General features: G+C 40.3%; 1 protein-coding gene across 2 annotated transcripts in view; it reads left to right on the forward strand.

Annotated features, from left to right (window-relative positions):
- Positions 1–24,574, forward strand: part of EIPR1 (EARP complex and GARP complex interacting protein 1) — a 91,282-nt gene that overhangs the window by 21,598 nt on the left and 45,110 nt on the right. The window contains exon 3 of one of the 2 annotated variants that reach the window (XM_042467083.1): positions 3,810–3,942. In XM_042467083.1, coding sequence (XP_042323017.1) covers positions 3,810–3,942 — 133 coding nt within the window. Of the gene's footprint in view, positions 1–3,809; positions 3,943–24,574 lie in introns of those variants that run through there. The other variant, XM_042467092.1, reaches the window with a different exon arrangement.

Here is a 24,574-nt window from a genome sequence, read left to right on the forward strand (position 1 = left end):
TCAACAAATGTATTATTGTTATGCTTTTGTGTAGTGTGGTGACTTCATGGGAAAGAGGTGTGTCCACTTGGTGGGAAAGTTGATCTTGTGAGAGAACAAAGACTGATGTCACATTCAAGCTTCTAGCTTGGACTCTGAAAGAGTATAGATGTATAGTAGCCTGCTGTAAAGTGTAAATAGCAACAAAGTTAATAAACCCTCATTTGAGTGAAAATCTGTGTGGAAGTTACTTTGATACTGAGTAGCTGAGAAGACTGCATCTGTTCCAGTTGGTACCAGTTCAAACCACCGGCAACAAGAGACATCAACCATCCCAAAGATCTTTTTCTCTAACAGAAACCATTTTAACTTTCTTCTAGCAGGAATTTCAATGTCTGGGAGCAGCCCAATGAGAAGGCCCTCTCCCTTGTTCCCACCAAAAGACGTTCCAAAACTTCAGTACCTCTCCTGAAGATCTTAGAACTTTAATGGGCTCTGAAAAGGAGGTATTGTCCCTCAGATAGCCTGTATAGGGCTTTAGTGACACCACCAACTTTGAATTGTGACTGGAAATAAACTAGCAGATAGTGGAACTTCCACTTCTGTGAATACCAAAAAAGTCTTCTCTGAATCTTTGAATGCTGGTTCCCTACATATTTGTATTTTTCTGGGAATCTTGCTAGAGAAGGCATATCAAACATACAGCTCTTGTCTGAGCTCATTTGCCTCATGTGTTAGCATTCAGTGCCAAGCAAATATTAAACATATTTTGAGACACTTATGAATGTTGTGAGGAACTAACAAAAGGCAAAATAAATGCACACTATATGTTAAGTTTAGAAGGAAGTGCCAAAAGTAATGTCTGTAGGAGCCATCTGAAGAAAACCTTGTCTCAGGAAATTGAAGATTTGACTTCCTTTCTACAGAAGTTTGCTGATGAACCTGCAAAACCTTTGTGCTGACACCTCATCTAGTTTCACCTTCAGTGCTTTCCATGTCTCCAAACCAGAAGGGTGCAGAAAATAATAATAATAATAAAAATCCTCTGGAAATGGTGACATACTATATTTAATAACATTTGTCCTTAGGGCCTGATGTGGTTCTGAATCATCTCACCAGAGAGGAAAGAGCAGCTATCTCTGACTTTGAGGGACCTGAGATAGGGCAGAAGGCACTTCTACTTTATGTGCTGAATGACCCTCTTTATATGGTTAGTAGGGGCATATAATACATGTTGGTGGAGCAAATTGAATTTTGATTTGTGGCTCACCTTTAGGGAATCAATTTCACTGCCAAGGAGACTACTTCATAATTTCAGCGTGAGGCTTCCCATTTTTAGAGAAGGCTGTGAGAGCATATAGATGAAGCAGCTAGCCAGTCTAGTACAATCTGCTCTGCACTGTTTCAGCAAAGATTTTGTGTGTGTGTGTGTGTGTGTGTTTTAAAGTGGTCTTTTCAGGCTAAGTACTGGAAGGGTTTTTTTTTTTTTTATAATGTAGACATCCTATTTTATGCAGACATTGTACAACAAGCTGGAAAGAACATCTGTCTCTGGATGCTCTTCTGGCTTCCAGCTTGCTTTGGCCTCTTATTATGTACGCAGATTGGAGACGGAAATGAGTTAAGGGGTTTATCTCAGGACAATTGGTTGCATAAACAAATCTCATGTGGCATATCCAGAAAAGCAAGTAATTGTGAAGCGTTTCAAGCCTTATACTTGTTGATAAGGTATTGGCCTGAAAAACAGGTTTTCTCTATTTTGTTTTTGGCTAGAAGGTCCAAGTTTTTCATTTAAAAGAAATCATAATAAAACAAGCTATTTTCTTTCTTTTCATTTTTGGCATGATATTGCTGGTAAGATTATATGTAGGATGAATAAAGTAGATTTGAAGAAAAAGTAGTTAAACATAATGTAAAATATTGGGAGAAAACTGAAGTTATTCTGCCTCCTGCATTAGTGCAACGGGTAAGTCTCGTGTTTCTTCTTTGGTTCTTTGGAAGTACCCATTGGGCTGAAGGAGCAACTCTATGGAGGGGATATATTTTAATGATAGAAAACATGTTGTTTCTGGATGGCAAACATTTCAGAATGCTCCTAGAGAGTTATTAGACGGTTTTGAACCAGATCAATGCATGGTATAAGGGCGGGATGAAGAAATCTTTCTGGATTTATGGGTACCTTTGGAATTTGGGCGAAGTATTGTGGATAATCTTAAAAAATAACTTTTGGGGGGAGCCTGCTTATCTACAAAAATAGTTTGCATCATTGCAGGGTGACCAGATGTCATAGCCGCAAAGGAGGATAAGGAACTGCAAAATATAGGACATTCATGGCTCTATCCCATTTGTCTATGGACATCTTCACTCTACACAATTATAGTGTTATGATCCCGCTTTAATTGCTGTGGCAACATCCTCTAGAATCGTGAGAATTGCAATTCACCAGGGTTATTTAGGCTGCATCCATACTGCAGAAAATATCCAGTTTGATACCGTTTTGACGACCACGGCTCAATGCTGGGAATGGTAGTTTGTGGTGACACCAAAGCTCTCTGACTGGGAAGGCTAAATGTCTCACAAAACTACAGTTCTCAGAATTCCATGGCATTGAGCCATAGCAGTTAAAGTGGTGTCAAACTGGGATAGATCCATGGCTCTGGAATTCCCATCTTGATAAAACCACTTAGAAAATAAGATCATGATTATACCTTATATCTGGGCTCTGAAATATGACCCCCACAGGCATTATTGTGCCCGCAGACCCTTCCCTTGCAACTCACTATCGTCTTTTCTGTTGTTTTTATTTTTTTTTATTTTTTTTAATAACTAAAAAAAATAACTGGGAGGCCAAAATATTGCGAAACCAAGCACTGGCCTCCAGTATCAGCTTTGTTTGCAAGCATGCTTCTGTCCCTCAAACAGTTATTTTAGATGTAGTGTGCATCTTGCTTGTATACAGAGTGCACACACCTCTACAGTGGTACCTCGGGATACGAAATACCCAGGTTACGAAATTTTCGGGATACGAAAAAATCCCATAGGGAATTATTGTTTCGGGTTACGAATGTTTTTTCGGGTTACGAAAAAACTTTTGGTGCTTTTTTCGGCTTTTTCGCACGGAATCGCGGCTTTTCCCCATTAGCGCCTATGGCAATTCGGCTTACGAAGGCTTTTCGGGTTACGAAAGCGGCCGCGGAACGAATTACTTTCGTAACCCGAGGCACCACTGTATTTTATTTGAATTTCTGGGCTAATAGTAAATGTTTTGCATGTAGGTTTCCCCAGTGTGACATGCAAATGCTGCACCGAGGAGGCTAAATGTCTCATAAAACTACAGTTCCCAGAATTCCATGGTATTGAGCCATAGCAGTTAAAGCGGTGTCAAACTGGATTATTTCTGCAATGCGGATGCAGCCTTAGAATTGTCAGCTAGAGATGACGCTGAAATGCCTCATCAGACTACAAACCTCATGATTCCATAGGATGGAACTATGGCAACTACAAATTGAATAATGTTGTTAGAGTTGTATAGTATGATAGGTTAGGCATATTTTAATCAGAAGGGAAGTGCAATGAATAGATTTTCAAGTGAATGTATAATTCTTTGAAAATGCTTTCTCATTTCTTCCCTCCTATTTTTCCTGTTGAATATGGGATTTGTTCATAACATGAGGTAACACCTGGTTCTGGATCTATATTCCAGATATTTTTTCCAGTTATTATTGCATGATCATATTTATAAAATAAAAACCCATCCTGCTTTCATTCAATACTTCTGTGTAATTAAGTCCCTCTGAAAAGACCTAATGGTTGTTGTCTCATGTTTCTAGATTCACATCATTGATTTTGATGATGAAAATAACATTATCAACAAAAATGTTCTACTGCATCAAGTTGGTGAAATTTGGCACATAAGTGCCAGTCCAGCTGATAAAGGGGTACTGGCAACCTGCTACAATAAAAGTAAGTATAATTTGAAGATTTCTATTTGCCGCTGTTCTTCTTGTAAGACTTCTTACTTCCCACAAGGTAGCTTCTTATCTGGCAGGATTTATATGATATGAAAATGCTTGTCTGTAAATGAACTTATTTACTGTTTGTATTCAAAACAATCCCACTGAAGGGAATTTTAGCTCAGTTTAGTTTAGTTTTAATTCTAATAACTATGCTGAGCATGTTTGGGCTTGGGCCATTCCCTCCTGTTTATAGACATCATATATATCCTCAAGACCAATGACTTGGATGACAGAATTGGGGGCATACTTATCAAATTTGCAGATGACACCAAATTAGGAGGAATAGATAATACTCCAGAGGACAGGATCAAAATTCAAAATGACCTGAATAGACTAGAAAGCTGGGCCAAAGCTAACAAAATGAAATCCAACACGGAGAAATGTAAGGTACTGCACTTAGGGTGGAAAAATAAAATGCACAGATATAGGATGGGGGACACCTGGCTGAATGAAACTACGTGTGAAAGGGATCTAGGAGTCTAAGTACACCATAAGTTGAACATGAATCAACAATGCGATGCGGCAGCTAACAAGGCCAATGCGATTTTAGGCTGCATCAATAAAAGTATAGTATCTAGATCAAGAGAAGTAATAGTGCCACTGTATTCTGCTCTGGTCGGGCCCTACCTGGAATATTGTGTCCAGTTCTGGGCACCACAATTCAAAAAGGAGATTGAGAAACTGGAGCGTGTCCAAAAGAGGACGACTAAAATGGTGAAGGGTCTGGAAACCATGTCTTATGAGGAAAGACTCGGGGAGCTGGGGATGCTTAGCATGGAGAAGAGAAGGTTAAGAGGTGATATGATAGCCCTGTTTAAATATTTGAAGGGATGTCACATTGAGGAGGGAGCAAGCTTGTTTTCTGCTGCTCCAGAGAACAGGACCCAGAACAATGGATGCAAGATCCAGGAACAGAGATTCCACCTCAACATTAGGAAGAACGTCTTGACAGTAAGAGCTGTTCGACAGTGGAACACACTCCCTCGGAGTGTAGTGGAGTCTCCCTCCTTGGAGGTCTTTAAACAGAGGCTGGATGGCTATCTGTCGGGGATGCTTTGATTGAGAGTTCCTGCATGGCAGGGGGTTGGACTGGATGGCCCTTGTGGTCTCTTCCAACTCTATGATTCTATGATTCTATCTGAAGTGGTTAAAGCTAACACTACCATCTCACATTTCCTATACTCAGTGGGAATTAATTCCAAGTATGTCTGTATAGTTTCAGATGTAGTTCCTGTTCTCTGCTGCCACTTTAAAAACTGCTACTAAATTTGGAGAAGACATCTGTTATAATTCAAAACTGAGATGGAATTTGATAGGCATTATTGTTGTGTAAGAATGTCTATGGCACTAAAAAAATTATAACATTACATTACCTACTAATAATGAATGTGCAACTAAGTAACATTTCATGTCCCTACCCCCCAAACCTACCTTAACAGTCAGCAGAGCTATGGAAGTCTGTCCTGCTGCTGATTTGGGTGTTTCCTGCTCCCCTCCACCAGCAAGTGAAGCTATAAGAATCAGAAGCAGGTGCCACTCTGTTCTGCTTTGGTTAGGGCTCACCTGGAGTACTGCATCCAGTTCTGGGCACCACAATTCAAAAAGGATGTTGACAAGCTAGAGCATGTCCAGAGGTGGGTGACCAAAATGGTGAAGGGTCTGGAAACCATGCTCTATGAGGAGAGACTTAGGGAATTGGGTATGTTCAGCCTGGAGAAGAGATGGTTAAGAGGTGATACGATAGCCCTGTTTGAGTATTTGAAAGAATGTCGCTGAGGCTGGAGCAAACATGTTTTCTGGTGCTCCAGAGACTAGGACTCAGAGCAACTGATACAAATTACAGGAAAAGAGATTCCACCTAAACATTAGGAGGAACTTCCTGAGAATAACAGCTGTTTGATAGTGGAATACACTCCCTTGGAGTGTGTGGAGTCACTTTCCTTGGAAGTGTTTAAACAGGCTCTGGATGGCCATCTGTCAGGGGTGCTTTGATTCTGTGTTCCTGCTTGGTTGGGGGGTTGGACTGGATGGCCCTTGAGGTCTCTTCTAGTTCTGCGATTCTAAAAACGTACCCTTTCAGGCTGGTATTTTAATATGTCTAGTTCTTGTATAGGTAACAGCCACTAGTTGGAAACTAAATCCAATGTTTGTCCTACCAAAGCAGATCCTTTGGGACTAAGTCCCATTCCTTTCATTGCTTCTAGTCTAGGCAGGGCTAATGTTGGGTCTAGGCTTCTAGTCTAGGCAGGGCTGATGTAATGGTTTTAATTTGTATAATTGTAATGTTTTTATTGAAGTTTTATTTATGTATTGCAATTTTTAGTCTGCACTTTATATTTTGTCATTGCAATTTCTATCTGTACACTGCTTTGATCACTGCGGAAAAGTGGTTTATAAATCAAACTTCTTCTTCTTCTTCTTCTTATTATTATTATTATTATTATTAATGTTGGCTTTAGCCTTTGGATTTTCACCATATGATGTCAGTTTTTAGAGATCATCAATATTTTGAACCCATGGAAGAATGGGTTATTTATTTATTTATTTATTTATTTTTGAAAATACAGGTTGAGTCTTCCTTATCCAAAATGCTTAGGACCAGAGCTGATTTGGGATTTTGGAATACATGTACAGTATTTGCATACATGTACAAAATGAGGTATCCTGGAAATTGGACCCAAGTCTAAATGCAAAATTCATTTATGCTCCTTATACACCTTATACACATAGTGTTAAAGTAATTTTATATGCAATAGTTTTAATAATTTTATGCATGAAACAAAGTTCGTGTACACGGAACCATCAGAAAGCAAATATGACACTATTTTGGCCACTCATGAAAAAGGTTTTGGTTTTTGGAATATTTTGGAATACTATATAAGGGAGACTAAACACATATTAGGTAATAATTGCTGCCTGTCTGGATGTTTGTTCTGTATCTGTGTATGGCCTTTGATGTGAAGATTCAAGGAAGAAACTTGTTAAGAAGAGTTAAACAAATTCCTTTAAAAATGTCAGAGTGAAGAGGTATTGAGTCAAATAGTTTTTTAAAAAGAAAGAAATATAGCTTAAATATTTATAACATTTATTAAATGAAAACTTTAACCCAGTAATTCAGTCTCTTTTACTAGAACATCACTGAAGTACTGCTGAACAAATTATATAGTTGGGAAGGAAAATTTGCCTTCTGATAGTAAGGCAAGGAGGTTCCAATTTGTATATGGTAAACAACTAGAAGTACACAATAATGAGTGAGTAGCTGTTGGTATAATCATGGGAGGACATCACCCTATAGCAGCTTGATCATTATATCTTGAATTGCAATAAATCTTCTCACTTTGAGAAGGTGAAAAGGCAAAAAGGATAGTAGATCATTCCGGTACCTGAGAAGCTGGCAGAATTAGAACAATGAAGAGCTGACAAAGCACTGAACTGAGATGAAATACAGCCCATGGATACTCTGCATCACTTAATTTTCACAGATCTCATTAAAGGGTCTCAGAAACTGTGAGAATGCAACAGACTTAGTGGGGCAAACTGGAAATCTATAACCTTTAATCTCTTCCTGTCTGTGAATGAGGAACATGGAAAGACACTTAAAACAGGTTCTTCTGGAACCTAATGTTGCTAATTTTGTAGTAGGATGCTATTCTTTGCCAAAGCTTCAATGTATATCATTATTAAGAATTCTGTGTGGCAATACAGGGTTTCAGTGTTGCATAACCAAGACCCCCATGGATACCAAAATGGATCCTTTAGTCCCATTATATACAATGATGTAGTAAAATGATGACTCTTATATAAAATGGCAAAATCAAGGTTTGCCCTTTGGATATAAAATATATATCTATATTCAAGCCATGGATGCAGAATCTGTGGATTCAGAGGGCTGACTGTATAAAACAAGTGGTTGGTTTTCCTGTGGAACAGGGTGCATAGATCAGTACCAAGGAAGGGGCTATAACTACCAAGGAAGGGGCTATAACTGAATTTTGCTTGTCTTTATTACCATCTGCCGCCTTGCCTCTTCACCCTGTTCCGTTTAATCCTTTCTCCCATTGTGTACAGCAATTTTGTAGCACCTTTGAGACTAACTAAAGAAAGACGTTGGCAGCATGAGCTTTCGTAGACTTAAGTCTCAAAGGTGTTACAAGATCGCACTATATACTGATTCCACAGACTAACATGGCTATATATATATTTATTTGCTTTCTCCCATTGCATGTGAAAATTCAAGAAGAAGGGGTACAGCAGCGTCTGTAAAGCAGCAGGCTAAAAATAACCATAGTGTTTCTGGGGCCAAATTCTTCTTCCTTAAAAAGAAAGAATCCAGAGATTTCTGAAACTAATTCTTTCAGCTTATCTCATTCCAAAAGGCTCTTTGGAATTGTGTTTCAGTGGAGGGATAGTACTTTTCCTACAGCACATAATGGAGTGGTTCAATAATACTGAAGAGAATATTCGATGGATAATGCTGCACTGAGCTCTTCAACCTGCACTAAGCAAATTAGATGTCACTAAAAATGGCTTCCAGAAATCTGAACTATTGATCTAATTGTTAAATAAAATGTGGGAAAGGGCACATTTTACACACATTCTCATACAGCAAGATTATCCTGACCTTCTGAGCAGAGGTGATTAAATATATAGAGCCACTTTTCAATGTTGTGTGCCTTGTATTTTAACAAACCTGCCCTTAAATTGTTGCTTTCTGTATGGTGCTTCTCCATAGAGTAGAATAGAGTAGAGGGATAGAAAGGGTTGTGGCTGCACCACTAATCCTAGTGGACTGGACACTCAACTCCCCTCTCTTCACTGTTTAAAGCACATGAATGATTTTTCATACAAGGAAAGAGTAGTTTAATGAGAAAAAGAGAGTGTGAAGATGAATAGAGCAGTTCATTTTCAGCTAATAGTTCCTGCCATTCAGATTCATGCATCTGCTGCAGTCCTTAAACACCGGCCCATCTGGCCTGTAAGGAAAACCCTAGCAGGGCATATTGTGCCACCATCACCTCATTGGAGTAAAAAAATGGTTGGTTTGTCTGGAGTTACTCGAAAGATTCAATCATATCATTGCACTTGCTACAGAATGACATGGGGAAGACGGATGACCTGGACCTTTTCCAGAGAGTTGGGATGATTGTCCCACATGCTGACAGTCACTTCACTATTTTGAGATCACCAACCTACTTGTAGGTCCTCGGAATTTCTGTTCCTGGAGAAGGAGTAATTTCCTCCCTAGATGCATTTTATTGCCCCAGAACAGTGGTTCGTAATATTTGACTTCCCGTGGTTTTTTTGGATGTCAACTCCCAGAGTCACTGATCCATTTACCATGCCTCTGTAGGCTTCTGGAAATTGAAGTGGGAAAACATCTGGAGGATCAGAGGTTAAGAACCAGTTCCTTAGAATATTTTCTCAAAACAAACAAAACGTCCCCACAAAAGATGGGGAAGGAAGTGACAGGGACGAACTTTCCACAGGCAACAGGTCTATTCTCCATCAATTTTTGACCAATAGAAATGTCAACGCTCTGAAGTGGAAACCTGCTGTCCACTGTCCACATTCTCAGCAGTATCATTCTTCCCTTCTTCTATACCTCCCAAGAGGGTCTACATCCTGTGCCTTTACCAGCACCATTTGCAGATGGTTCCCTGGAAACCCTGGCAGTTTCTTTCATATTTCTACCAGTTCTGATCCCTTTGACTCTTCCCTCACTTTGTGAAGGACAACCTGACCAAAGAATAGTGTGAATCAATTCAGACAGGATCAGTCAGTTGTTCTTGTATTCAAGTGGTCATAGCTTAAGAGGTTTGGAAGAAAATACAGTACTGTATTTAGTTCTGTTCAGATGGTAAGAGCTAATTCTTCCCCTCCCACTCCCTCTTACCCAGTGCTGTTGCTTTCATCCTATTGGGATCTCCCTCTTTTCCCCAGAATTCATGGCTGCTTATTTATAAATATATTTAAATAATATGTTAGTGGGGAAAGCCATGATTGATTGTAAAAGTTGGGAAGGCTGTCAGTTGTAGCTTGACCCTGTTATGTGTGCTTGGTGGTGCTATTTTTCCTAAAGCTGTTACTATTCATTTTTACAGTTCTCTGTTCTTACCATGTGTTTGGGGGTTGAATCTTGTTGCCTTGTCAGTGTTCACAGTATTCCAAGGTGTGATATGCTCTACAGGTGCAAATATTGTTCAGATGTGAACACCACAGGAATCATGTTGGCAGGAATGAGAGTCAGTATATATGGCACACTTAAACGGAGGAGCTTTGAATGAAAATGTAAAGTTCACTAGTGACAAACACACAAAGCTGGTCTGCAGTCTGCTCTTGTAATGGCTGATTTACAAGAGTAAAAAGTTAATTAGGAGCTTCTTTACAAAATTCTAGTAATTTTCCAGATAAGCTAAGACATTGAGATGGGGCCACATGTAGTTCTGTCTCAATGGCACTAATAGGAAAAATCTGACATCTTGGCATATTCTCTTATTAAGGAAAAATGTCCCTAAATGCCTTGGGCCCTAGGCACGACATAAATTGAAGAAATATATAAAATGAAATAAAATAAGTATCACAGATATTTTTCAACAAATGATTTTCCTCAAATGATTTTTGATGTTAACTGATCTGAATATACTGCCTTGTGTATCTTACTCCTAATAAACACCCTTTCCCACCAGTGAGATTAGTGACCAGATGTAGGAGATCCAGGTTAAATTCCTAATGAGCCATGAAACTCACTGGGTCAATCACTCTCTCTCAGCCTGACCTGCTTCCCAGCATTGTTGTGAGAATAATGTCAGAAGGAGCAGAGCTATGTATACCACCTTCAGCTCCATGGAGGAAAAGTGTGATAGAAATGCTGCAAATAAATAACAAAGAAAAAGTGCTTGATTTGAATGGTTCTCTACACAGCCTGATTCTGGAATAGAAAGGGGTGGGGAGATGGAGAAATTGCTTGATTCCAAAGAGGCATAAATAGCACAATAAAGTCACTTTTAAAACAAATCAATTATATGCCAAGATACTGTCATTTTTAAAACCAGGACAGATTCATAAGGTCTGACACTGGTAGCTGTAGAAATGCCGATTTATCACATCAGCTTGACAGCTGCAGGAAATTAAATCTGCTCTCCCCCCTTTCTCCCCCCGCCCCACTTTTCACCTTTTACTTCTGTGGAAAATCCTTGGAGGGCAAAAAGACTGGCATTGCCACCTGCCCTCTCCTTCAGGGTGAAAGCCTTTGTCCCCGAGCGAGATCAGCTGGCACAATATATATGTAACGTATACCTCTGCTGCCCCAGCATCACTGGCTCAATGTGCGATGTAGCAGAATTAATAATACTGTAGGGATCTCACATTTGCATTACTTGACTTTATTGGAAGGGGGAAGAAGAAGTAGAGGAGGAGGCGATGTGCCGTCTCGCATTTCATTAAGACTTAAGCATATACATTTTGTAACTTTATTATTGCTGAGAAAGAGGAAGTGAGTGAGCCGTGTTCAGCGCATCCATCTTATTTGGATTTAAAAGCGCAGCCTTTTGATGCCTTATGGAAATGTGAGGCAAAAGAGGGCAGTGTCATCCCTGGGCATTGACTAGGCTGGGTAGGTGGGGGGTTGTGAGCAAAGGGTTCATTTTGATTAAAGGCTGGCTTATCTACAGTGGGAGCTGCAGTGTGCCCTTGTCTCTTACAAGTCAGGGTTCATCCTTTTGGAAAACTGGGGCGTGTGGGTGGCTGGGTGGGGAGATGATGATTCAAAGGCATCTGTCATAAATATTTCAAATCTGTGCCTGCAATAAGAGTGCTCTTCATCATTCTTCCCTTGTTAAAAAAAAGGTGAAGACTAGACTAGAAAGCGCTCTTGTGGTTTTGTGGGGAGGTGGGATGTGCCTGTGTAAGAGAGACAGAGTGATTATACACAATCATAGTGCAATGATGGAAAAAACCAGCAGAGGGCAAAAGCCTCATAAGTGTAGGTGCTGGTCTTTTTGTCTGCTGCAAACCATCCACCTTGCCCTGTGTCGAGAGTTTTAAAGATTGGGTGGTAAATAACCCGTTCTGAAGGTTCTGGGTATGCTTCTTCTTTTTTTCCCTGTCAAAAATAGTCATTAATATATTCTGTCCTCTCAGGGCTTCAGGTATTCTGAAAAAACACCTTTTAGTGTTGCACTAAAAATGCCTATGTGAAGGCTGTGGCATATGCAGCACTTTGGGTATTTTCCTCCATTTTCTTTCTTAAGTTGCCTTAGGAGTCTGGAGTGGAAGAATACATCCCCTTCCCCTTGAGTGTTGTTCATCTTTCCAAATATACTATAATGTAATCTTTGCCATAGCAGCACAAGAACAGTCATCTGTTGGAAATTACATTCTGCACTGGAAGAGCAGACATTAGTATCACTTAAGTAAGTGTCATTAAAAGGTGGCAAGAGTAGCAAAGATTTCTTTGGCACAGCGAAAAATGATGGTCCATTCTAAAACTACCCATGATCCTTTCTCTGTGGCCATCATTCTCACCTATTGTGCAAAAAGTAACTTGGCATTTTTAAAAATCCAAAATATTCATATGGTGCTATGTTTACACTAAGACTTTTTATATTTTAGGAGGATTTACTGGTAAACTGGATTCTTCATTTATTTAAAGCATTTTGACTCCACTCATCAGCCAGAAAGGCTCCTAAAGCAGCTTAAAGGTCAATTTTTTTTAAAAATGCATTGGGATTAATGGAATCCTATTTTCAAGCAAAGTAATCTAATTTCAAATAAAATGCTTTGCAGGTTCTTCATAAGATTTATTAGACTGATTTGAGATAGAATATTTTCCCTACACAGTTAGAAGTTTTCTCTCCATTCTCTGTCATATTTTCAAGGCCATGCCTTTAATGAAATAGAGAGATTTCATGTAAATGTGAACTGAGCCATTGGCTCCTTTTCCAAAGCCTCTTTCTGTACTTCCTCTCATGGTGCCCTTTGAGCCATGTATAGTAGACCATTTGTAGCAACAATGTGAGAGCCAGTGTGGTGCAGCAGTTTGAGCATTGGATTATTACTCTGGAGATCAGGGTTCAAAAGCTTGCTTAGCCATGGAAACTGACTGGGTGAGCTTGCCATAAGTCCAGAAACGACTTGAAGGCACACAATAAGAACAAGCAATACTGTAGGCTTTCTAGTAAACATTTCTGTGTCCTAAATTTAAGGGGTTCTGACTTTCCGTATTTGTTTGACTTATACAGTAAGCAGAACTACATGCCACATTACATTTCCTTACTATATAATGGGATGGGCAAAGTATGTTCACTGAAGCTGGGTGATTTTTTAATCCTCCAACCACTCTTCAAATAGTTCACAATTTCTTCAAAATGCAGTGATTTGTTCCTCCTTTCTCCCCATAACTGGAACACTCCACAATCAGCTGAAATTGAAATTGAGAGCTTGTCTGTAATGACCCAAAAACCACACGTTGTACTGATCTCACAGTGGCCATAAACTGGACACACAACTATTCTTGACGATTTATGGGGAAGTTGTGGCAAATTCACAAGGAATGTGTTTCAGGGGATGTTAATCTGATTTCTAAAAATTCACCTTGTCACAAACCTTTTCTTAAAATTTGGACTTTCATGTGTGTGGCTGGTGCTCCAAGGCAGCTTCAGCATGTAGCTGGGCGTGGGAAACATTTTTGGTGGGCAGGACTAGTTGGTTCCAGCAAGCCTGTGTGTGTCACCATGTTTTTCTACTTCAGTGTATGTTCAACCATGAAATGAATGTTGAGGGGCTAGATCAGGCTACCCCTCCCTCTTCTTCTCCCCTCTGCCTGTCACATTTATTTTCACTCTTTTTGCTTCCCCCTCCCCTACTCTGATCCTCTTTTCCACTCGATCAGTGTTCTGTCATCTTTGTTTTTATTTCAGTGAATGGAATGCACACATTCCTCCCCCCCCCCCACCATCATTTGCTCGCTCACGTGTGTGGAGATCTCATGCACTTCCTCCTTCCCTGACTCCCACATAATTTGCTCGCTCACTTGTGTGGAGATCTGCCGTGTATATATGGGGGGAGGGAATGCATGAGATCTCCACACAAATGAACAAGTGAATGGTTGAGGAATGGGGAGAGGAAAGGCATTCACTGCATTCATTGAAATAAAAACAAAGATGACACAACACTGAATAGTAAATAGTAAAAAAGTAAATAGGAAATAGGAATAGTAAAAAAGAGTGAAAACAAACATAACAATTGGGCAGGGGAAAGAAAAGGGAACAGGTAGCCTGATCTAACCCCTTACCACTGATTTCATGGCTGGATATTTTCATAAACACAATTTTATTTTTTATTTCTCCGTTTTTCTTCCCCACTATTCTCCCTCAGACTTTGGACCTCTGACTACCAAGCAAACAGTCCTGTCTTTCAAAATTGGTCCTACAGTTCTGCATGCCTTACTTGTGAATTCAGCAGGACTACTAAGTAATTTGCTGGTTGCAAAAAAATGATGTGTTTTGCACTTTAATAATGGCAGGCTGAACCAAGAGGCAGGATGACTGAAAAGCCATACTTAAAAACCTTGATTCCTTTTGAGCCTCCTTCCTATTGAAACAGGCAAAGTGTGTTTCATCTCCATTAATAGGAGTGATAAATCCTTCTGTTTGTCAGTGGCAAGAATGAGGCATCTAAGACTAGCTGCTTGCTCCTGTCATACAGGGAACATTAATGGGCACCAGCTGGGCTGTAGCTATAGCTGCTACGCGACTTTAACTTTGCACAGCAAGAGCTGCTGTGGCAATGGTGCAGAAGTACCTCCTGTGCAGATTTAGAAGTACACTTCAATTGTGGTTCCCAGGGCAACAGAGTAATGGCAGCCAGCTGGCTTTGTACCACCTGTGCGCATCAAAGAGCAAGCCCTGTCAGCCACTGAAGCCTCCGCTCAGCTAGCTCCAGCATGGATTTCTGCAGACAGCACCTTTAGTCAGGGTTAAAGCACTTGGGAATGTAATAAAATGATGGCTGACACACGTCTGTCCATTTCCCTCATAGACACAGATGCCTCTGTCCAAGAAATAGTGGCAATATTCCATTCTCACATGAATTGAGATAAAATTAGACGCATACCTATTCTAGATGCCCCCCCCCCCCGCTCCCATTAAGAAAAATACTGTAGGAGAACATAGTACACAAAGTCTTCTAGATTGTCCTCATAATTGTTGTGAGAAATATAAAAAATAAAATACCAAAACACACAATTCCGTAATCTGACCTTCATGGAAATGCAAACAATATTTAGATATGGTTTCCATTGTGCATCAAGTCCCGTGTTTTCTCTAAAGAGGGGAAATCTATTTGGATTTTTTTTCTTTTAGAAATCATGGTGTCTGGCTGCAGAAAATAAATTCATTATCAGCTCCAAGTGCTCTTTTTCAACAGATATTTAGTATTTGATTTTCAGTCATAACAAAAGTTAAGAGTGATATTACTGACAGACAGCAGTTTGTCCTGCATTGTATGTTTCTTGGTACCAGTCTCTTAAGACTGTTGCCTGTCTTAATTCCAAAGAAACTATGGCGTGTTACAGACCGCCCGTTTGGGGCGGCCTGTAAGCGGCCCTTTCCCCGCTGTATCGGGGCCTCAGCTGCCACAACGGCAGCCTCCGAGGCCCTGATCCGCCGCTTCCCTGCGGCCTGGAAAAGGGTGTCCTTGGGGCTTCAAGCCCCAAGGACACCCGGCGACGGCGGGGAGGAGGAGAAAGGGGCTGCTCGGCCCCTTTCTCCTCTGCATCGCTGGTGCAGCCGTCTAAAGGCTGCGCCAGCGACGCAAACCTCAGAAGGAGCTCCGTTTCAGAGCTCCTTCTTGTGCCACGGAAAGGGCGCTCTAGGCGCCCTTGCATGGCGCGACAACGTCACGTCCGCGCCGCCTCATTTGGAGGCGCCGTGATGGTGACGCTGTAATGGCGGCCCCGTGTAGAACGGGCGCCACCATTTTGTACAGACTGGGTCTGTACTAGGGTTAGGGGTGTCAAGAAGTGACGCCCCTTTCTAACCCTAGTACGTCTTCAGGACGTACTTTTATGCCCGTTTGTAACGGGCCTAAGAAACCAACATGAGTAGATCTACCTTTGTACAGTAGTTCTTATGATCTAAACTTGTTTCATTTTGCGTAAGCCTGAATACCACTGATGCAAAACTCTTGGTTTGTTATACAGTGTTATACATTTTATTGTAAGCCAAAGTGTAAAAAGAGGCTGTGGTATAATATGCTCACCAGAAAATTGTTTTGAGTATCTCTGTTTGTGCACATAACTGAGGTGTAAATGTGTTAAATATATACACAGACATGCATGCACAACTTGAATTTAATCATGGTGTGCTTTCTATTAATCAACACAGAAATAAAACATTCACTTGATGTAATGGGCAGCTGCCATTGTTCTCTTTGTTATGCTCAGAGCGGTCAAGTTTAGAGAGGGAGAGAAAGAAAGAAAGAGAACTAGCTGCCTGGCTGGGAGAAATGTAATTTGCCCATGTTTCCTGTATTCTTTCCCCAACTTTCCAACAACCAATAATGGCTTGGAACCAATTTTGCCAAGAAAACCCCATGATAGGTTTGCCTAAGGGGTGCTGTAAGTCAGAAATGACTTGAAGGCACACAACAGCAACAACAACACGGCTTGTAGGGCTTGGGAATGGTATTTCTCCATGTCCCTAATTCACCATCACCAGAAAGGAAAGCCCACCCACCCCTTCTCTGGTTCTCTACCTTAATTCCCAATTCCTGAGTTAAATAGGCACATATCTACTGGTATCTGCAAGAGATTCTGATTTTTAGTGGTTGAACATTTTCCACAGAGAAGGTGGTTTAATCAAGGAAGCTCAGTGGGAAACAAGAATAGATGTATATGCAAGTTGATTTGTGCATGGAAGTTCCTGGTTTGGTACTGAAAGAGAACTGCTAGAATGAGCATATGTTCAGAGGCTGAATCATATAGATGACACCTGGGTGCCTATAGTTTTTACCTAGTATAATTAGTCTCCATACTGAATTATTGTTCTGGGCAATCACAATTAGAGATGTAAAATTTCCAGGAATTTTGAACCTTGGGGTAAAAAATTGACTTTTTCCATTAGAGATTGGAAATCACATTGTTACTTTAAGACTATAGCATGTATTATTTACATGATATGTTACAGTTATGACCAGTTCGGTCAGACAGTAAAGGTATCTTAGAAAACAAAGCTGATATGGTCCTGGGCAGTACTTATTTCATATAATATTTGGTACCAGAGGCAGAAATAACATGGAAGGAATAGTGTTATGTTCTTATATCACACATACACAAAAAGAGCAGTTCAGTGTGTTTCAGCATTTTTTTAATATTTAAAACTAACAATATGCACATGTGAAATGAAACAATCACATCAAGCAAGTCTTACATAGAGAGCCAGTGTAGTATAGTGGGTTGAGCATAGGACTTTGACTCTAGAGACTGGGATTTGGTTCCCCATTCAGCCATGTAAACCCACTGGGTAACCATGGGCAAGTCACATACTTTCAGCCCCAGAAAACTCTGTGGTTCAACTTAGGGTTGCTATAAGTTGGAAACGACTTGAAAGCACACAACAACAGCAAAGACTTGCATAAGTAAAGAAGAACTTGTTGAACATTCCAGAGATCACTTAAAGGCTCACCTATCACGCTCCTTTTTTCTTATGATTTCCATTAAGGTGGCAAACTTACAAACTTATACTTTTTTTTTAACATGCTAAGGATTCCTGGTGAGACAGTTGCTGTTTACCTTGCCTATTGTAGGCAGGCCCACTTGGCAACAGCAGGTTCAACAAATGTAGAATCCTGCTTTCTCCCATCTCAAGCTTTAATGCATTGTTTACTGCAGATGCAGTACTATAACCTGATACTGAAAGTCTGTATTTTTCCAGAACTCCTTCACCATCTTTCCAATGCAAATGCTGCTAAAGAAACTTCCAGCTAGAGAGAGGAAGAAGAGAAAAGGAGGGAATAGGTGGGTGTAAAAAGAATTTGTGATAATGAGCCTCTTTGGTCTTATCTGCATTGCAGAAATAATGTAGTTTGGCAGCACTTCAACTGCCATGGCTCAATACTATGTAGTTCTGGGATTTTTAATTTTGTGAGATATTTAGCCTTTTCTTTCAGAGAGCTCTGATTCCACAACAAACTACAAATTCCAGAATTCCATAGGATGGAGCCATGGCCGTTAAAGCAGTGTCAAACCGCATTATTTCTGTAGTTCAAATTAGACTTTGTCAGAAGCTTTATTAACTGAGGCCTGCTGATAGTTAAATAGTGAAATCTATTTTGAATTTTGTTTGTATGTTACAAGTGGAGCTACAAAATCCTGAACTGCAAAGAATCTCTTTGGTTTTGCCATTTTATTAAAAACAGGCAAAAAACCCCAATAAGAATGGAAGAACATACCAATGCTAGTAAAACAGGGAGAATTGTTTTGTCTCCTCTGGCCTTCCATAATGTCACTTACACATAAAGCATTCATTTCCATGAGAAACTGAGAATAGGATAACAAGGGCAGGAATTGTAACGATCTGGTACTGTATATTGTCTTTTGTAAAAGTCTTCCTCTTATATAGTTTTTAGAAGTAATTTTGGAGGAGCAAATATGTGAATGCCTTATCCCCCCCCCAAACCTTCATATCTCTAATCACAACTGTCTGCAGTATTCTTTAGTTGAGGGAAGGTCAGTTTCAGCAAAAGTACAGGCTAGGGCACAGAGATATGAGGGAAAGAGAATAGAAGGAAATGGAGAGAGGGCTATTTAGAGGTGTGCAGAAAAAGGAGTAAATTGAATCTTTCTTTGTTCTCTTTATATTCTGTGGTAGATGGGAGACTGCCAATGGATGCCAGGTGCTGTTGACTCTATTTCAGAACCGACAAAACCACCTCTGACTATTTCTTACCTAAGAAAACCCTATGAAAAATTAATGGGGTCATCATAAGTCGACAGGCAACTTGGAATACACATACACAAGGATTTGTAACCTTGGGGCTTTCTCTGGTGATAGGAAGCCTCTCAGACTCTTTTTAAGAGCATTTTTGTCAGTGTTCAGGTGCCATATAAAAACCTGTTCGTTTCAGTGTGTCTTTTACTGTTTTTATTATTTCTTTAAGGTGTTCTTGTCATCCCTTCCCCTGTTTCTCCCATTAAAATGTTCCAGGTGGTGTACAACACACTCAGAATTAAAATACAATAAAAGCAACAACTAATGAGACATAAAAGAGGCAGGACAGCAGACAAAACAATTTCAGAGCTAACGTGGCATGGAGATTAAAATTAACAGCTCAGCGGGCCCGGTGCCTGTTGAAAAAGAAAGGTCTTTACTCAATAGCAGAAGGTGATCTGAGAAAAGACATTAAAGCAGGCTCCCTAGGAAGATTGCTTCAGAACCTAGATCAGCCTTCATTTAAGGACTGGCCTGCTAGCCAAAGGTAGCCATAGCTGTGTTTGACATCATTTATGTGCAGTTGGGAAAGTGGGGTGACTGAAGAGGGGTGGATCTCTCTGGTCCACCTTTGTTGGTCTGCAAAACCTGACAACCCTAGCCAGAATAGCCAATGATGAAGACTGCTGGGATTTACCATCCAGCAACACCTGGCAGTCTGCATGATTCCCATCTCTGGTCTAAAGCAAACCGATTTATCCATGATGAAGATCTTTAAAAGCTGTGCTGCCTGAAATCTTTGTCATCTCATCTAACACAAGCAAAACTTCAGTGCCAATAGTTTACAGAATTCTGCCCCGACCTCAAGACCATCTGAATTGCCTAGGGAAGTAAACTGCTCATTTGTAGTAAGAGTAATAAACAAATAAAGATTATTTAAACAAACAGATACATTTTTAGAAACTGGTATGTGCTCCATCTCAGCAGCCTCACCACCTTTATTTCAGTGTATTACGGGAAGAAGGAATTGAGATGTTGGTGGAATGTGTGTATCTATGTCTGTATGCCTGTCTCTCTTCAAGTGAGTGAGGGAGACTGGTAAATGAAAACATGGAAGATGATGAAATATACTCAGCCCTCCGTATCCATGGATTCTGCATCCATGGATTTAAGCATCCATATCTTGAAAATATTAAAGATAAATAAATCAAAGAAGCAAAGCTTGATTTTGCTATTTTATATAAAGGACACCATTCTACTATGCCACTGTATATAATGGGATGAGCATGCATGAATTTCATTATCCACAGGGGGTCCTGGAACTAAACTCCGCTGTATACCAAGGGCCCACTGTACTTGAGCATTTTGCTTGTCTGTGAAGTTCAGCAGGCCTACGTTATTGTTGTTACCTGCCCTCGAGTTGCTTCTGACTCATGGCAACTCTGTGGATGAGACATCTCCAAGAATCCCTATCCTCCACTGCCTTGCCCAGATCCTGCATAACCCCCTTGATTGAGTCTATCCATCTGGTTTGTGGTCTTCCTCTCTTTCTTCTACCCTCTACCTTTCCTAGCATTATTGTTTTTTCTAGTGATCCATGCCTTCTTATTATGTAGCCAAAGCATGATAGTCTCAACTTGATCATCTTTGCTTCCAAGGAGAGCCCTGGTCTGATCTGTTCAAGAACCCATTTGTTTATCTTCTTGGCTGTCCATAGTATCCTAAGGCCTGTTACAGACAGTCAAAATAAAGCTGCTTCGAGTCACAGTGGAGGTATGGTGTTTCAATGATGCATGCGTCCTAAGAGTCCAGAAGCCACACCAAAGCCACGCTCCAGTCCTTAGGGCTGGAGCATGTCTTTGGTGTGACTTCTGGCCTCTCAGGACAAATCATCATTGAAACACCATACCTCCACTGTGACTCGAAGCAGCTTTATTTTGGCTGTCTGTAACAGGCCTAAGTACTCTTCTCCAGCACCACATTTCAAATGAGTTGATTTTCTTTCTGTCTGCTTCCTTCACTGTCCAGCTCTCACATGCATACATGGTAACAGAGAATACAATGGCGTGAATTATTCTGACTTTAGTGCTCAGTTGTATGTCTTTGCTCTTCATATCTTTTCCAGTTCTTTCATAGCTGCCCTTCCCATTCCTAGTCTTCTGCTTATTTCTTGACTGCAGTCTCCATTCTGATCAGTGTTTGATTCTAAATATGGGAATTCTTTAACTATTTCAATGTCCTCATTGTCTTGAATTTGTGTATTTCTTCTGTGGCCATTATTTTTGTTTTCTTCATGTTCAGCATCAGACCTGCCTTTGCACTTTCAACTTTGACCTTCCTTATTAACTGTTCCAATTCCTGAATGTCTTCTGCTAATATTATGGTGTCGTCTGCATATCTTAGGTTGTTAATGTTGCTTCCTCCTATCTTCGCTCCTCCTTTTTCTGATTCTAACTCTGCTTTTCTCATGATGTTTTCAGCATATAAGTTAAGTAAGGTGATACAGCTTTGCTTCACCTTTTTGCCTATTGGGAACCACTCTGTTTTCCCAAATTCTGTTCTGAGGTAGCCTCTTGTCCTTGGTACAGATTCCTCATCAGGACTATCAGATGTAGTGGTATGCCCATGTCTTTGATTGTATTCCATAGCTTTTCGTGATCTATAAAATCAAATACTTTGCTGTAGTCTTTGAAATACTTTCTGGTTCTTTTTTGGAATTCTTTGGTGCACTCCCATTAGCCATCACATGTTTGCAATGTTGTCATTGCATGTTTGCAGTATGGTCAGCAGGCCTCTACTTGGTGTATAATAATAAAAATAAAAAAGCAGAAAAATAATGAGACAGTCAACCGACTTAATCCAGAGGTGAGGTAACCTGTGAACATCCAGATGTCGTTGAACTACAGTTTCCATCCTGCCTCACCATTGGCAGTGCTGCCAAACAAAATCCAGAGGACCATTTGTTCCCTGCACATTACCTAATCTTTATTTTCAAAGTATCTTTGTATCATTCATATATGATGTGAAGATGCATCTAGTGTATATGCAGAGGTCAGTGGGTAGAAATGTTGTTCAGTTGTACCATAGGCAACATGTTTGCTTGACTTGGACTGGGGAGATTCCAATCAAAATCTTTGAAACTCCATAGATACCCTTGAGTAAATTGCAGTTTTTCTCTCTCTCAGCTTAACTTATTTCACAGTTTCGGTGTGCTTTACCCACAGATCCATGGAGGAAGGAGGAATATAAATGGAATAACTAATAAACATGTATTTGACTCTACAACTACTCTGTACTTTTTTATTTTATTCTGTAAGGAACACCATATGTGCATGGACAATTCTCACTCACAAGGTGTGCTCAGCATTTCCTTTCTCATAGATGATTAAATCCTTTGCATACCCAGGGCTCAGTGCCCATAACCAGAGAGTCGGTGGCCTTGTTGTAGCCTATCATGATGTGTAAAGACACTGGGCATTCGGAGAGACAGAAATTCAGAAGGAAGTGAAAAATATGACAAAGGGGTACTGGAGTATGGGGAGTCAAAGTAGGTGGAGACCAAAATATTAACTCCTCATGTATTCTGGACATACAAATGGAAAACATCCTCTTAGTGAAGAGGAAGGAATGTTTGATAGACTCTTGAGGAATGCTAGCAAGGTTTGCAAGATGCAGAAACCTGATACCGTCTTCTTCAACAGATTGTCTTGTGCTCACAAATACAGTATGCACAATTTTGATATAATTAGCAGCTATAGTACTTTGAAAATAAGAGATCTGTCTAGCCAACTTCCAATTAGTTTTTTTATGGGCGTCTATTTAGTGTTTCCACACTGCATGTTGTTGGTCTTTTTAGTACTGGTAGCGGAAAGCAATGCAACATAAAATTAAGTTATGTTAAGTCTGCTGTATTGGGTTGACTCTCTTATTCCACACCTGCAGAAGTACCCAGCTGTGTATATATTAAAAACTTCTTTCCTGCATCCTGCCACTCCCCCCTCTAGTCAGATAGATGATCTTTCTTTCACTGACACAGGCAGTTTTTACCCCTCATCCAACCCCGTACCTCAGTGTTCTTCCTCTCTCTTTGAGCCACATGCTCCTTTTCTCCCTTTACTAACTCCAGATACTCTTTGTCTTTCTCCCGTGCCAGTGTTCTTTCTTTGTCTTTGCTCACTCATCCAGGTGATATTGCTGTGTCCCTAGCCCAGTGGTTATTATCTTTTCCTTTTTTCTTTCTCCCATTTACTTCCCATCCACTCCACGCCTTACTGGTCTGTCATTCTCCTCAATCTGTTCCTGATCTAGTCTTTCTCTTTGTTCAGTCCCCATCAACACCATGCAGCAGGACCTTTTCTCTCTGTCCTATTCTTTTTCTTCTTTTGAATGTGTATGGGCTATACAAAGGAGGACAGTAGTTACAGGCAGTATACTGTTTTCCCTATAGTGCCTCTGGCCCACATGGAACTCCCTAATGGCCACCTGGGGAAATCACAATGCCAGGTGTGATGGCTTAGTCTCTGCTGGTTAGGGGAGTTTGCCACCTCATGACTAATGATGGCACTGCAGGCTACAAACAGATTTAAATTAAAATAAATTTGTCCATAAACAGCCCCCCCCCCCCCAAATAACATCCAGGTGCAAATCCTTAGGAGTTCTTTAATATACATGCCAAATTCATGTCTCTAGGTTTTGCACTATTGAAGCTGTGATAGAGACAAAAATACATGGATGTGTGTATGTGCACATGCCTTCAACTCATCTTTTGACTTCTGGTGACCCCATGAATTTCATGGAGTTTTCTTAGGCAAAAAATCCTCAGAGGTAGTTATGCCAGTTTCTTCCTCTGAAATATAGCCTACAGTACCTGGTATTCATTAGTGGTCTTTCATCCAAATATTCACTAGTGTTGACTCTGCTTAACTTCCAAGATGGCCTCCCCTTGTTAGTATAGATCAGGGGAAGCAATTTCAGAGGCTGTAGGAGCCATATTACCCTCTGCCACACTTGTGGCTACACCATCTCCTCTGCATGAAATTAAAATTGGTAGGAATTCACTTCCACTTTTTGTATTTAAAAAGGTATGGTGGCAGACAGTATTCCAATTGTGTGTTTCCAGGAGTGCCATTATCAGTTTGTATGTGTGTGTATGTTTAAATTATTTTGGTGGGGGGTGGCTCTGGGGGCTGCAAGAACAAGTTGGAGAGGCCACATGGTGCTCAGTCCTGTGTAATTTATTGCCCATCACCAGAAAGGGTACAGTGAGAATGTATTCTTTGAAGAAAAGCACAACAGGGCAACAACCTATATTAGCAATTTGCTCACCAGTGAATATTATTGATCAGTGTATAACACTCAAAAATATCTTTTCTGATGCATTTGTCAATACATTCCTACCATACAGTTGTTGATACTGTTCATTCAGACTCATGCGGAGCTGAATTTCCCTCTTGAATTTCTTAATATAGAAATATACATCCAAATCTGAACTCATTCAGAAAGACTGAACAATGGGTTGGAGCTGATGGCCTCTGCATTGAACAGGGGTTGGAGTTGATGGCCCATAGGTAGCCTTCCAGCGCTATGATTCCATGGGGCACATAATATTGCCTTAGACTCTCTTTATTAATGTTGTTGTTGTTGTTGTGTATG

The sequence above is a fragment of the Sceloporus undulatus genome, chromosome 1 (genome assembly GCF_019175285.1).
Source record: "Sceloporus undulatus isolate JIND9_A2432 ecotype Alabama chromosome 1, SceUnd_v1.1, whole genome shotgun sequence".
In the NCBI taxonomy this organism is placed as follows: domain Eukaryota; kingdom Metazoa; phylum Chordata; class Lepidosauria; order Squamata; family Phrynosomatidae; genus Sceloporus; species Sceloporus undulatus.